At 31.7% G+C, this 15,884-nt stretch overlaps 1 protein-coding gene across 4 annotated transcripts in view; it reads left to right on the plus strand.

Annotated features, from left to right (window-relative positions):
- LOC117115233 (spectrin alpha chain, non-erythrocytic 1-like) overlaps positions 1-15,884 on the plus strand; it is a 45,693-nt gene that overhangs the window by 26,807 nt on the left and 3,002 nt on the right. For 2 of the 4 annotated variants that reach the window (XM_033258945.1, XM_033258947.1), the window contains 22 exons: positions 644-760; positions 1,083-1,247; positions 1,561-1,709; positions 2,019-2,318; positions 2,459-2,706; positions 2,883-3,067; positions 3,537-3,641; positions 3,760-3,869; positions 4,066-4,164; positions 4,413-4,533; positions 4,993-5,247; positions 5,559-5,657; positions 5,779-5,938; positions 6,102-6,315; positions 6,710-6,782; positions 10,911-11,027; positions 11,379-11,494; positions 12,058-12,234; positions 12,742-12,759; positions 14,833-14,887; positions 15,144-15,238; positions 15,531-15,632. In XM_033258945.1, the coding sequence (XP_033114836.1) occupies positions 644-760; positions 1,083-1,247; positions 1,561-1,709; positions 2,019-2,318; positions 2,459-2,706; positions 2,883-3,067; positions 3,537-3,641; positions 3,760-3,869; positions 4,066-4,164; positions 4,413-4,533; positions 4,993-5,247; positions 5,559-5,657; positions 5,779-5,938; positions 6,102-6,315; positions 6,710-6,782; positions 10,911-11,027; positions 11,379-11,494; positions 12,058-12,234; positions 12,742-12,759; positions 14,833-14,887; positions 15,144-15,238; positions 15,531-15,632 (3,080 nt within the window). The remainder of the gene's footprint in view (positions 1-643; positions 761-1,082; positions 1,248-1,560; positions 1,710-2,018; positions 2,319-2,458; positions 2,707-2,882; positions 3,068-3,536; positions 3,642-3,759; positions 3,870-4,065; positions 4,165-4,412; positions 4,534-4,992; positions 5,248-5,558; positions 5,658-5,778; positions 5,939-6,101; positions 6,316-6,709; positions 6,783-10,910; positions 11,028-11,378; positions 11,495-12,057; positions 12,235-12,741; positions 12,760-14,832; positions 14,888-15,143; positions 15,239-15,530; positions 15,633-15,884) is intronic. The other 2 variants (XM_033258946.1, XM_033258948.1) reach the window with 1 other exon arrangement.

Consider the following 15,884-nt stretch of genomic DNA (forward strand, 5'->3'; position numbering starts at 1 on the left):
TTCCATTATTTTTAAGTATGCCTCACCATAGATTAAAAGCCTTAAATTCATTTTAATATATTTAATTTATGGAGTATGCCTTCTGTTGATGTATATAATATTGTGATGTTGATTTTAAGGATGGGATAGACTTCAACCTAGGGTTTTGTATGGTGGTTTCTTAGTAAGAATATTATTTAATTCTTGCAGTACTTTTTTGGAATGTAGTACATTTAAACTTTGTTTTTTCTACTGTGTTATTTTTCTCTAGTACATTTAAGTGTTTTTGTATTTACTTACATTGGTGTACTGCCAAAAGATTAACATAAGCTATAGCTAAGTTTGATTGAAGTAACTGTTTGCATAATACAATAATATTTTTCAACCTGAAAAAAATGATTGATACAATGACTGTATAAATTTTGATTTTTTTTTTTTTCAAGTGATTGCAATATTGTTATTCTATTTGAATTTGTTCAGTTTTTAGTTTACAAACAACTAGAAACTGTGGTACTTAATGAAAATCTTAATGCATTTTAACACACTTTACGCAGTTGTGTTATCTGTAACACATTTTTGTATGTTATTAAGTTGTGATTCTGATTGTGTTTTACATAATTTTATGTAATGAATCATTATATTATGATTTTTTTAAAATTTGTAGGTACAATCCCTGGATGAGACTGGCAAACGTCTGATGGACAGTCATCCAGAATCAGCTGAAGCAATCCATGAAAAGAAGAGCGAGATCAACAAGGATTGGGAAGCAATACAGGAGAGAGTAAGTTTGAAAGATTACTTTAGTTCATCCATGACCTCTATTTACAATGCTGTGTTTAAAGGATGTCAGTAATATTGGTATAAAAATGTAATAAATTTTATTTTTTTAAATTTTTTTATGTATTGTATTGTATTGTAGTTTCTGTAAATTTTTTTTGTAAAGTTTTTTTTATATCATCAGAAATTAATAAGTTATAAGTAATATTGAATTTTACTTATTTCCATTGTGTACTCTGCCAGTAACAATGAGAAATATATTTATTTTTTGTTCTGTTTTCAGGAAATTTTCAAATAATAATGTTTCTCTTTTCTGCACACTTTAGGCCAAAGCTCGCAAGGATAAGCTGATGGATTCCTACGATCTCCAGCGCTTCTTGAGTGACTTCCGTGATCTCATGTCTTGGGTTAATGGTATGATGGTTCTTGTGTCATCGGATGAACTGGCTAAGGATGTTACAGGTGCAGAGGCACTTCTTGAAAGACACCAGGTAAACCATGCTACTATTATGCTAATATCTTTGCTCCAAGGTAAAGTGAGAATAATGTAGGAGCAAGTGTATGTTCTTGTAAGAAAGCAGTGGGTGTAGAAAAATGGAGTGATAAGCCTTGATGAATAATGCTTTTGCATTGACAATGTTAACTCTAGATGATTGATACTTTTGCAGAAGCAAGCATGGAAACTATATTCCTAAAAATTTTTACGTATATTATAGACCTTATATGGTATACATTGCTTTATACTGTATCGAGGTCACACTTTCTAAAGTATTATACGTAATATATTTCTGTCTTTGTCTGCAGGATCTAAGATGCGAGATAGAGGCCAAGGCAGGAGCCTTCCAGGGCTTTGAGGCCTTTGGGGAGCAACTCCTTCAGCATGAGCATTATGCTAGCCCACAGATTGAGGAGAAGTTGCAGATGCTGAAACATGAGAGAGAAGAACTTGACAAGTGAGTATTTTTATAATAACAAAACATAAGAAAATAAATTAAATGGAAAAACATAACATTATTAAGGGACAACCAACTGTAAATACTTATTAATTTCTGTTAAGCAAATGAGATATTCATAATTTTTATGAGCAGTTGGCATACAACATACTTTTTTCTATGGCGTATTATTTTTTGTGATTACTTCATTAAAATAATAAAGAATGTTATTAATCACATATTTAAGTGGTTACTAAGAATAATTTTTTTTTCAATTAACTGTTATAAAGATTATTAGGAATAGAATAATATTTGTATGACATATTTCAGAGCTTGGACAGTGCGCCGCATTCAGCTTGACCAATGCCTTGAGCTGCAACTGTTCCTCCGAGATTGTGAACAAGCCGAGGCATGGATGGCATCTCGTGAGGCTTTCATTGCCAACAAAGAGGTTGGAGGATCCTTGGATGGTGTTGAAGCATTGATCAAGAAGCATGAAGACTTTGACAAGGCCATCAATGCACAAGAGGAGAAGATCTCAGCACTGAAATCTTTTGCTGACCAACTGACTGCTGCAGACCATTATGATGCACCAGCCATTGCTGAGAAACGAGATCAGGTATTGGAGAGGTAAGTGATTTATAAAATAATTTTAATATTTTATATTATTGTTATTGTAAAATGTGTTTATAATTAGCAGCATCATTGTTCATTGCAAAATCTGTTACTTTAATTAACATATGAAAATTAACATTTAATGTCTTTTTTAGATGGCAGAATTTAAAGGAGGCTTTAGTTGAGAAGCGTTCTAAGCTAGGCGAGACCCAGACCCTGCAGCAGTTCAGCAGAGATGCTGATGAAGTCGAGGCCTGGATTGCTGAAAAGGTCCAAGTGGCCGGTGACGAGTCGTACATGGACCCCAGCAACATTCAGAGCAAGCACCAGAAGCATCAGGCATTTGAGGCAGAGTTGGCTGCCAATGCCGACAGAATCCAGGGTGTAATGGCAGCTGGACAGAGTGAGTTATCCATCCAGTGGCACTGATATCATATTTTATAAGTTAAAAATTGTTTCCAAGTTTTCCCCTAAAGATTTCGGAAGTCTTAAACAATATTACTCTTTAAAGACTTTCTCTGATACTATGATGTCTAAAGTATGTGCCAACTCTAACATCTTCCTTTTGTCTCTGTGTAGGATTGATCGATGATAACCAGTGTGCTGGTACAGAGGAAGCTGTAAGTGCTCGTATCAAGAGCCTCGGTGACCAGTGGGTCTACCTGACAGAGAAGTCCTCTCAAAAGACCTTGAAACTGAAGGAGGCCAACCGCCAGCAGAACTTTAACATCAGTGTGAAGGACATTGAATATTGGCTTACTGATGTAAGAACAGCAATCTTGTAAACTTTCAATATAATATTTTTTGTCTTGTACTTTAAATTTTATTCATAACTTTGTTTCAGTTTATTCTTTTTTGATATGAATTTGATTTTAGATTGAAATATAGGTACAGAAAAATCAAGGTTGTTTGGGAGGGAGAGGGTTAGGAAAGGAGCTACAATTTTTAAATCTATTTTATATTTAAATTTAGATTTGGATTGTCAAAATGCGAAAGATTTTCATTGCATCTAAATCAGTCACTGTTTATGTGCTTCATGAGGTTAAATGCATTATACTCACAAAAGACTTATGCTAAAATAAATATAAATAGACTTAAGACTAACAATAATATGGTGACCATAGTTTTAAAAAAATTTGTGAGATGTACATGAATTGTAAAAGACCAATAACTATTCCATTTCATACACCCATATTTCCTTTATGATATATTCTGTTATATTAAATCTTTCAGTGTGAAACTGCCCTCGCATCAGAAGACTTTGGACGTGACTTAGCCTCTGTGCAGAACCTTCTACAGAAGCATCAACTGCTGGAAGATGACATTGCTGCACATGAGGTAAAAGAAGTGTTACCATTGAAAAGATTAGTATTAGTTACACTTTGGCTCAAAAATGACTTTTTCATTATTTAGTAGTATTATTATTTATACTAATCTAACTTTCCTTGCTATATAGGGACGAATCAAGGAGTTGAATGACCAGGCTAATGCCTTTATAGATGCTGGACACTACGACTCTGATGCCATTAAAGAAAAGAGAGACAGTATCAATGATAGATATGACAAGTAAGTCTTAGAATTCTTTTTTATTTTATTAACTTCATTTCTGATAATCAATGGGTGATATTAGTTTACACTGACATTTTGTAATAATATATGAATATAACTAATTCAAGATATGCATATATTACAATTCAACATTAGCTGGTGGATTCGTCCATGCAATTGACATGTATTTTTAAAAATTATTTTAACTTCTCAGTGTGAAAATTTTGTCTGGCGAGCGCCGTATCAAACTCAACGAGTCTCACAGAGTACAACAATTTTACCGTGACATTGACGATGAAGAATCATGGATCAAGTGAGTGTTCTTCCCGTTTCTTAACCAATAAACGTAATGCAAAATCAAATATTCTCTAGTATTTTGCAAAATATCATACAACAATCATCATTTTCTTATATATCTTTTGATGGGTATAGGGAGGGTCCACCAAAAAGAGTTTTTTTGTACTCTTCTGAAAATATTGAAATGTAGAAATACCCTTTGTTCTTGATTGTTTAATATTTTATGTTATATATTTTTAATATTTTTCCTCTTCCTCTCTCTAGGGAGAAGAAACTTCTGACAAGCTCTGATGATTACGGCCGTGATTTGACAGGTGTGCAGAACTTGCGTAAAAAGCACAAACGCTTGGTGGCTGAGATAAACAGCCACGAGCCCTCAATAAAGGTACGTTAATCGTAAGGGTTTATATTTGTAAATCGACAAGTATATATATGATGTGTTGTTTTTTTTCATCAAGTGAAGTTACATACTTCCCTGATTTTGGAAACAATGCCTCATATTTGCTTGCCAGTCTGTCTGCACCTTTATATTTAAAGAACACTGCTACTCCTTAATATTGAAATGAAAAACAAATAATGATAATGTGGTTAATGTTATATTATTAGTAATGCTAGTGATGATGTTTATTTTAAAAATCACTGCCCTTAACCTACTTTTTAAATATGATGATATAAGCATACATTATGTAATGAAACAGGAATGTAGTATAAAATTTCATGTACAAGCATGTTATTTTTGGTATATGAAATATTATTAATGCCAGGGATAATAGAAAAATTAAAGAAAATACTTCATGTTCAAAGGTATATATTATACTTTATTTTATTTAATCTTTTTTTTAAGGCTGTTGCAGACTCTGGGAACCTCCTCTTGCAGGAACTCAGTGTGGCACCTGAACAAGTCCAGCAGCGGCTGGATCAACTTGATGTCAACTGGACAGAGCTCAGAACTCTTGCCTCTAATCGTGAACACTACCTGGAAGATTCTCTGGCCTTCCAGAACTTCTGCGCAAATGTAGAGGAGGAAGAGGCCTGGGTGAACGAGAAGCAGAGTTTGATGAACAGTGATGATTATGGAGACACTCTGGCAGCAGTACAGGTGTGCTGTCTTTAGATTTCTTTGAAGGAATACTTAATAATGAGGCCTAGCATCCACAAGCTAGTTGCTAGAATTCAGAATATGTACTTATTTTAAAAAGTGAAAGTTGTGTCAAATAGACCTAGCTTCAGAAGCTAGTTTTGGTAGGCTTGACTGATTCTGGTTCCAACAGATTTCAACAGCCTAATGATCTTAGGCTTTCACACCTTGTAGTTCTTTGGGAACATATAACTTGATATGCCTTATTGCATTGCAATATTTTAAATTTTTTTTCACTTTTTTTTCTCATTTATGTTTGCTTTTTTTTTTAGGGATTACTGAAGAAGTACAAAGCTTTTGAAACTGATCTTGGTGTTCATCGTGAAAGAGTTGCAGATATTCAGAATGTTGGAGAAGAACTTATCAAAGTGGTAAGCTTTCTTTATATATAATTTTTGGATTATTTATAATTGTATCAGAACTTTAAATTTAGACAAGATTGCTTTAATCATGTCTATACTTTACTCATCTTAATCCTTTTGTCTTTAACAGGAGAACTTCAACTCTGAAGCTATTGGTCAGCGTACCGAATCACTGAATGCTAAGCTAGCAGCCTTAGAACAAGCAGCTCTGCTCCGTCGCTCCCGTCTGGATGACAATTCAGCTTTCTTGCAGTTCTACTGGAAGGCCGATGTGGTCGAATCCTGGATTGGTAAGATAATATGCTCTCTGTAATCCTCTTGTTATAGACGCACACATGCTAAAAAATGAATATTATTAACATAAACATATTTGTTTCGTCAGATTGCAGCATTTAGAGATTTTTAAATGTATTTTTTGGTAAAAAATCAACAATTTTCCTTGTAAATTTCTAGCGGACAAGGAGAGCATGGCCAACTCAGATGACTATGGCCGTGACCTGTCATCTGTCCAGACGTTGCTGACTAAGCAAGAGACCTTTGATGTTGGTCTACATGCCTTTGAGAAAGAGGGCATCACCACTATCACATTACTGAAGGATCAGCTGGTGGAAGCCGAGCACGCTCAGACCCCTGCCATCCAACGCAGACATGCCAACTTGATTCTCATGTTAGTTGAACTTGCTGTTCTTTTTTTTCTTTACTTTGAAATGTGTAAATAATATTTTATATTAATGATTATTGAGACAAAAAAACAAAACAAAAAACCATAAAGATTGAACAAATTTGACATATATATATATAGTATAAGCCAGTGTAAATTCGCGCCACCTAGGTAGAGGTCTGGGATTGCACCGGGGCAGTGATGGATGGTTGACTCTCTGAGACCACCACACATTGTAATTTAACAATAATTTGTTTATATCTCCTTATGTTCTGAATAATAAACGTATTTTACGAGTTTTAGAAAAGTACTATAAATATACAATAATAATAGTAATACATTGACATAGACATGAAAACATGCAGTTAGTCTAGCTATTAATTTGAATGTTTTTAAATAGATGGGAGAAACTGTTGTCTGATTCGAAGGCTCGTCGCCAAAGATTACTGCGGGCGCAGGAGCAGTACCGTGAGGTGAGCATTAATTTCATTAACATGGCACATTTTATTTTAAAACTATTGAGGTTTACAATTATAAATAATGATGTTATTAAGATTTGATATAGTATTCGAATGAAAATGTTTTTGTATGAAATTTCAAGACTTCTCTTTTCACTTACCATCTTAACGTATATGCACTTGAGGCTCATTAAACAATTATCAACAATTTTCGCAAGAATAAATATGCAGATTTGCTGACAGAAGATTTAATCTGTTTACTCCTTGGAAGGAAGTGAAATTGATTAATTATTTATCTGGATAGCAGTATGAATAGAACCTTACTCTCCATCTTAAAATGTTGATAACAAAAATGAATCTATAGGATAAAAAATTACCAACGGCACTTTGTACACTTATGAAAAATGTTGATATCTGTGAATGAATCCTTTAAAATTTAGATTAGTTTAGAAATGCCTTTTTTAGAATCTTCATCATGTAATTGCAACTTCCTCATTTTATCACAGCAAAATGGTTAGATTCTCCTTGAATGAAAATCTATATCTCAATAGTTTCTTGCAGTTATTGCAGTTTGAAAATGCAGGTGTTTATGCTAATCAACTGATTTATTCTAATTTACCTTTTGATCACATGATTAGTTTTCAGTGCACTTGTTATATATAAAATATATCTGTGGTTATTGTTATAAAGTTATGGTTACCGTAGTTCCTTGGTTTTAATGTAGCCCAGAAAATCATCACTCAATGCTAATGTCAAAAAAAAAAACCTGCAGAGATGATTGGCTCACAGCTATTTGTCGTTTCAAACCGAAAGCTCTTTTTATTATCAGGGGGAACAATTCAGACGGGTATACCACATATATTCACCATGATGTTTATTTACCAAGCAAATTTGTAGATCTAAAATGCATTAATAGCTTAGTTAGAAATGTTTCAATCCATATATTTTTACATTTTGTAAATTCTTACTTGGATGAGCCAATATATACCAAGTTTCCTTTGTGGGATTTACCTTGAAGAAATAATGGAATCATCCCCCCCCCCCCACAGCATGAATAATGAATGCTGATTTGTGTATTTTTATTGAACTGACAAAAATCCAAATTACTCCCTGAACTGTTTGTCACATTGGTTTGACTAGCATAAGCTAACTAATTAAAAATTCTGGTGAAGATAAACAAGGAAGTACGGTATTTGAAATTTATATATTTGCACTTGCGCCATTGGTTTAAATCAGATCATAAACGCTTAATAATCTTATGAATTATTCATTGATATAACTTGTTAATGTTAGATTTGTGTTGTGAGTGATATTTAGAAAATTCAATCTTACACTTTTTTTTCTCTTTTTTTCAAACATCACAATTTTTGTTCAGATCTTTAAACCCAAAAATGAACAGGATAACAAGTTCATGTCGTCTGTGTTTTTCTCAATTGCCAAATCAAATTTCCCCGTAAGATGAAATATGAATGGAATTGAGTAAACGTGCATTATTGTGCCAACTTTGTGAATTAGCAATGCTAATGTTTCTGTACAGCCATATTTTATAGGTTAACATAAATTGCAACTACCATAATATATATACAATCACAAAAAAATGGGGAGATATAATCATTTTTATATACAATTTTGAAATTTAGAAATGAATTGTGTTTTTTTCTAAATAATACAATGAGTTATTAATTAAATTATATCATTAAATTATTAAAGAAATTATTCAAAAATATAAATTACATACTGGCATTAATTCTTATTTGGATTTTCAAGAATTTTTTTATTAACTATATTAATTTTCTAAAAATGTAGTTTGCATTGTTTAATATATGAAAGATGGTCTGCTTTTTAAGCTTTTAACAATGCTATCCTTAGCAATTCCTTTTTGTTACCTTAACAAGTACTAATAAGTAAAAGTTTTAACGAATGGTGTTAATCAAGAATGATGACAAACCCTGTCTTAGCCTAACTATTGTAATAAATTTTCAATGTTGTGATTCCTTGGTGTAGTAATTAACTTCTGACAACTTTGTGGTTTTTTAGTAAACTGGTATTATGGCTGGAGATTAAATAAGTTGCAATGTAACTTTAAGCTTCTTTCTAGTTTCCTATAATGCAACTACTGTACTATTTGCTTGCATTTACTCATTTATTTAGTGAATATGTGGTTGATCTGTATAAGTAAATATTGTATATTTTTTAATTTATGTTTTAAGTATTTTTGAACTATTAATCTTAAAGCTTAGCTTTACGTATTACTAACTTTTTTGAGCATTTTTAAAACCATTTATTAAGCCTATAATGCAACTACTGTACTATTTGCTTGCATTTACTCATTTATTTAGTGAATCTGTGGTTGATCTGTATAAGTAAATATTGTATATTTTTTAATTTATGTTTTAAGTATTTTTGAACTATTAATCTTAAACCTTAGCTTTACGTATTACTAACTTTTTTGAGCATTTTTAAAACCATTTATTAAGCCAGACATTTTATATATCTTTTTCCCAATTATCTTTCATTCTAACAACATTATTAGTGATTTTTATTGGTGCCAAATATTTTCTGTAACATCTTTTAATTCTATTAAGATACTGATTTCCAGTAACATATCTTGCTTTTTAAAGCAAAATCTGCATTGCTTTTATCCAACTATCAGTGATCATTTAGGCGAGAGACATTATGCTATGCTTTTTAAACTAACTATATCTTCTTTCTTCTAGAACTGCTTTTTAATTAATGTATTTTGTAGCTACTACACTCTTTTTCTTCTCTAGTCGTTGATGATAAGTTAAGCCTAGTTTAAAGTAAATACACTGTTGCTACATCATTTTCAGACCAAACTTCACGCTGCATAGCTGTCTGGCCTCCCCAATTCAACTGACCAATTAGCGTCACTGAAAGTTGTTGAAAATAGTGTATGCCAATTTTTAAATATTTAAATCAGGCTTTACACTTTTTGCCAGATTTATATTTGAGTTTGGTCAGCAGTTACTCTGTTTCATTACAGCTGTGTTTGGATGCTGTAGTGTGATAATTAATTGCTTCTCTTTCTCTTCTCTAGCCATAGATCCTGTTGATCTCGACACATTCTTGCTTTGCTTTAGCATTCTATTAATTCTGATTCTCTGAACATTGTAGGTCACTGTACAACTTAACTCTGTATTTTTTATGTACACCTGACCATCTTCCAGACTTGTAATGACTTCAGCATATTTTATTAACTATTGTTGACTTTTTCTATAATCCTATTCAAAGTACAGTATAAGATGTTTAATTATTTGAGCTTGATTCTCCACTGATTAGTTTGTATTTTTACATCTTTTTGTGGAAATAATTGCAAGTTTTGATAGAAGTAAACATGTTTTCCAGCCTCAGTTACTGTTAAATTTCTCTTATAGTTTATTGATCTTTGTTCAGTGATTTTTTGCTATTTTTTAAACATTTGTATCAGTTAACAATTGTACTTTTTACAGCTATTCTGTGTGCAAGAGTGTCTCTTCATCTACCGCTATTTCTACGTATTCAGTATTCATTTACTCCAAATTCACTGTTCTCTCATTCATACCAATCAAACTTTTAGAAATTTATGTTTAATACCTAAATTGAGGAGTTATGCAAAAAATCTTGTACACATTTGTCAGTAATACAAGAAATTTAGTGAATTATTTTAAAAGAAAACTTTTTGCTGTTTTGAACATCTCATGTACCAAACAAGTTAACATGTTTCTGACTTTTCTGACAAATTTAAAAAGCTATAAGATTGTCACAACTTATTTTATAGAAATGTTTTAAAGGTTAAAGGTTATATATTTATACAGAAATACAATCGACTGAAACAAATTATTTGATCTCGATTAAACCTTATTGCAAATTTGATAGATCAATTTCTATTAAACTAAACTACTATGACTTCTCTTTCAGCATGATACTTAACTGTATCTCTCACTCATTGCTTTCTGTTGAACCTTCTATTTTTCCTTCAGTATCATATATCAGAGGGCTCTCTCTTCTATTGTTCCTTCAGTATCATATTCCAGAGGGCTCTCTCCTACTGTATTGTGTGCTATTTTCAGGCATGACAAATTGTTGAATATTATTGTACATTCACATTTTTTTTTAAACACCAATTTGTTGTGGATTTCGTAGGTTGAAGATCTATTCCTGCTGTTTGCAAAGAAAGCCTCTGCCTTCAACAGCTGGTTTGAGAATGCTGAGGAAGATCTTACAGACCCTGTGACATGTAACTCAGTTGAAGAGATAAAGGTAAGCAAATGCATTGGTGGTACACCATCCTCTTTACATCATCAACATTCTCGTCATCACCACCACCGTCATCTTTGTCATTGTCACCAACAACAACTAAACATTTTATACAATGTTTTTTTCATTGCAACCATTGTCATATTATTATCATATTAATTGTTGTTATCAGTACAATTATCATCATATTATTTAACAATTGTTAGTAAATTATAAAAGCTATTAAATATATATTTTAGGGAATGACATGATAAAAGCACAAACTCTTGTAGACCAAGCCCAGTACCATTTCGATAGTATTCGTACAGGAAATTTACTCATGATATTTATTTTGAATGATATCTTTTTTAACAGGCTTTGAAGGAGGCCCATGATGCTTTTACCACTTCCCTGAACAGTGCCCAAACAGATCTCAAGCAGCTAGCAGCACTTGACAAGCAAATCAAAAGTTTCCATGTAACAACTAACCCGTAAGTTTATTCAATTAACACCATACAACTGCCAGCAAATACATTAATAATAGAAATTGACTAATGCTTTCCTGGAAAAAAAATGAATTTACTATAAATAATTCAGTAGATTATTATAAATGCTGCAAGTCAATGTGATTCCACTGGATAAAGCAGGTTAACTCAGTCAGCTAAACTGGTGGTAGCCACTGTGTGTATGCTGAATCGTGGAGATCTCTTGGTCCCTGCTTCAATTCCCATTGCTGCTCTCATTGTATTTCAAACAGAGGGTTGAAATACAAGTAATGCACTGTTTTTTGGATGAGACATTTAATCCTGTGTGAATTAAGGCCCATGTGCATGTTAAAGAATGCAGTACACTCTAAAGAGTAGGAGATTGTCTCCTGGTGTACTACCCAATCACCACTTGAAGGAACTCACTGGAAATAAGTCTTCTTCAGGCTTTCTTGGGTTATCCTTGGTGTTTAAACCGAATAAATCCAACCATACTATTTTCTTTAAAATGCGGACTTTGACCTTTTGAACTGGCTTGACCATTAAGTACACCTGTGATTTCTCTTTAGATACACCTGGTTTACCATGGAAGCCCTGGAAGACACCTGGCGTAACCTGCAAAAGATCATCAAAGAGCGTGAGGTGGATTTGAACAAGGAGCTCATCAGACAAGAGGAGAATGACAAACTGCGTAAACAGTTTGCCCAGCTGGCCAACACTTTCCATCAATGGCTCACCGAGACCAGGTATGCAAACCATTTATCCACTAGAAGCTGATATTCAGGGTCTCTTTGAATATACAAGAATCATGTAATAAGATTTCAGTACTGCTTGATTTGGATCTTCTTTCCAACGCACCATATTAAACCTCTTGGTATGGTGATTAGGTAGTCAACAAAATTGTGTCAGATACATTTCATTTCAATAATATATTTCACTCCAATTATTCTTTCAAATATTCTATTCAGATACTTTATAATCTGCAGGTATTATTTTTATTCAATTTACTTAACTAAATTCTAATGAGAAAAAAAAAATCTTAATTTTAGGCCTTTTTATATTTTTATATTTTTTTTAAATTTACCATCATTTAGTGATATTTCTTTTATATTTTCAATTTTCATTATTTTATATTTCTTTTACTTCTTCTGTTTCTTTCCCTGTATTTACTGTTTTCTTTGCGTGTGTTCCTGTTGCTACTGGTCGGTTGATGCCACACCTACACTCATGTCGTCTGTGGTTCATCGTTTCAGAGCCTTCGTAGCTGGAGGGTTATTATTACAGTTTTTATTCGCCTTTTGCACGGGATAAAAAAATCGTAGTACTGCATGTTTCAAAGAATTAACATCTTGATATTTCTAGGCTAACGTAAATATGAAGTTTAAGTGCTAACTGCGTAATAATTAACTAATTTATGTTAAGACATAATGTTATTTCAGAGATCATTATTTAGTTATAGATAATAATTTTTATTTTATGTACTAATAAACTCCATTCATCTTTACCACATTGAAGGTCAACAGTGTCATTAAGCGTTGATTTGTAGTTAAATTTTTGACAAAAATACTTGGTTCACCTGCATCAATGGCACATAAATATCGTAACTTGGAAATTCTTTAATACTACAATACAATCATTTTTTTAAAATTAAAAATGTATAAATATATGTGTTTTTCTATTTTGTGACTACTTACCTGGATGAATTGACTTAAAAATAGAACAGACCAATACAGGGCGCAGTGAGCAACCCATTTCAAAAACATTTGTCCTCATTATATATAAATATTTTATTTTTTTTTATTTACTTATTTTGTGGTAGGTTGGATCAAGTTACTAAATTTGTTAAACTAAATGTATTTAACCAAACCAATAAATTATTATTATTTTTTGTTATTAATCTGTATCCTAAATCGTTAATGTAATTTGCTGGTTTAGTAAGATCACGTAAATAGATTTTAATGTTGCTCAATTAAGTACATGCTTAAAGTGTTTGTTGATGCAGATTATACTGTTTATTCTATAACATGTACAGTATTTATCATGTGACAGCTTTGTCCCCCTATCACACAGTACCACTGGTTTTTTTTTTTTTTAAATAATTTTTAGTATTTATGGCCAAAGGCATATTAGATGTAACATTATAGGACATATTAATTTAAGAAAATAACTCTTAACATATAATAACTGTAGCAGTATATACTGTATTTAACATAACAATGTATTAATCACTTCTAATAAGTTATTAATATTATGTACTGTTGAACATCTCCCATTGGTATTAGGAACTCTATGTTGAAATTAGGCTTTTATATTTACGTGTATAGGAAGGGATATTGTAGTAGAAAAAGGTAGAAAGTAAAAGTAATGTTCGATAGTGATGTGATTGTTACTTCTCACAATGGCAGTCAGTCATTTTTAAACATTGCTACTGAAATTTGCAGACATTATAAAGGAGTAAATCCATTTGAATTAATTTGCATGTAGCTTTCGATTACTGGCGAGTGTAGTTGATAGTGCAATACTCTTCCAATCAAATAATTTCTCTTCCAATCAAATAATTTGTTTAAAACACATTAGTTATTTATTCATCTTATAATGGTTTTACTGTAGTCATAATCTATTGATTTATTGAAAAGAAAATACAAAAAATAGGGAGGAAGTGTTGGTTATGAAGGAATAACCAGAAGTAGTCAGACATCATTATTTGGTTGAATTGGTGAAGGAATTTGTTGCAGACATTCTTTAATTACTTTCTGAAACTCTGTTTTTTAAAACAAGACTTAAATCGTTGATTTCATGCTTAGATCCAAGATTGCATGACTTATGCTGCTTACACTGTTGGAAAACAAAAAAAAATTTCTACCAGGAATTTGTGTCAACCAAACCTAATTAATAATTTCTGTAGTAGTTAATAGCATGCCAACTTCTATGCTTTGATGCCAATGCTTAACAAATTTTGGCTAATAACATCACGTGTGATGTTGTGAATAATTAATTTTCCTAATTGTACATGTTTACCTCAGATAAAGATGTCACAATATAAAGTTGTTACTCATAACATAGATATATTTTATTGTTAACCTAACTGTAGATTTTAATTATATATTCTAAATATACAGACATCATGTTTTATTCGCACAATTACATCTTATAAATACATTGTATGAACAGGATGTATTCATTATCCGTAATATTTCACATTTCCATTTTAACCAGCTAAACAATCATACAAGCATGTGAAATCTAGTAAAATGCTTTATTGAGTGTTATATAAGATTGAATTTATTTAGTTTGCTAAATATAAATATTCATAACTCATTTGCATAATTGTTTGAATTGTATAGGGTTGCTATGGTTGAAGAGTCTGGAACATTGGAGATTCAGCTAGAAGCTTTGAAGGTAATTAACATATTTTTTGTTATTTCATTCGATTTTTTTAAAATTCATGGTAAATAATGAAAGAGCAAGGGAAGATTTAACTAAATCATTTCTTATTTGTTCTTTTCCTTGCTTATATTACCACATTAATATTTTTTTAGTATTATTATACATTTGTTAATATTATGCTATCATTGCTGTCAATTCTTGAGTATACATCTTCAGTGTGTTTTAAAGGAAGGGAAAAAATAAGTTTTATCTTGTTGGAATTTTGTAGCAAAAACTTACTGAGGTTCGCAACCAGAAGAGTCAGCTGAAGAAAATTGAGGACCTAGGAGCTAAACTAGAGAAGCGGCTTATCCTAGATAATCGGTAAGATTAATTTATAATCCCTCGCTTGTTACGATAAAAAATTGTAGACTAAGTACAATACAATTCACATGGTTATTTCACAAAATTGTAAATATAAATACTGTATTGTAGTGTTTTGCACCAAAAGCAAGATACATTCCATCCACAATCCTTATACTTGCCAATTATAATATTATTATCTTAAAAATCAAATTCTTTTAATACAAACTTTGTAAATTAATGAAAAGCTGATATTGCATACAGTAAGTATCTCAATCTGACTGAATGCTTTTCTTTATCATCTTCCCACCAGTTACACGGAACACTCCACCGTTGGTCTTGCCCAGCAGTGGGATCAGTTGGATCAACTGGGAATGAGAATGTCTCATAACTTGGAACAGCAGATCCAGGCCCGGTATGTATCTTGTCTAATTACCTAAAAACCATTCTTTAATTTTAAGTGGAACTGTTTACTAAATGTGGAATTCTGCTGCTCTCTGCAGTGATGCAAGTTCTGATTGATGGATTGATTGATGGTTTATTTATTGTGATGTGCTGTAATGACTACCAATATTAACGTAGTCCTTGTTTTTTGGGTTTTTTTTTAGATTACTCATATATTTATATATATTTTATATATATATATATATATATATGTATATATATA

The sequence above is a fragment of the Anneissia japonica genome, unplaced genomic scaffold (assembly GCF_011630105.1).
Source record: "Anneissia japonica isolate Jap-2015-1 unplaced genomic scaffold, ASM1163010v1 scaffold288291_len444093_cov181, whole genome shotgun sequence".
Classification (NCBI taxonomy): domain Eukaryota; kingdom Metazoa; phylum Echinodermata; class Crinoidea; order Comatulida; family Comatulidae; genus Anneissia; species Anneissia japonica.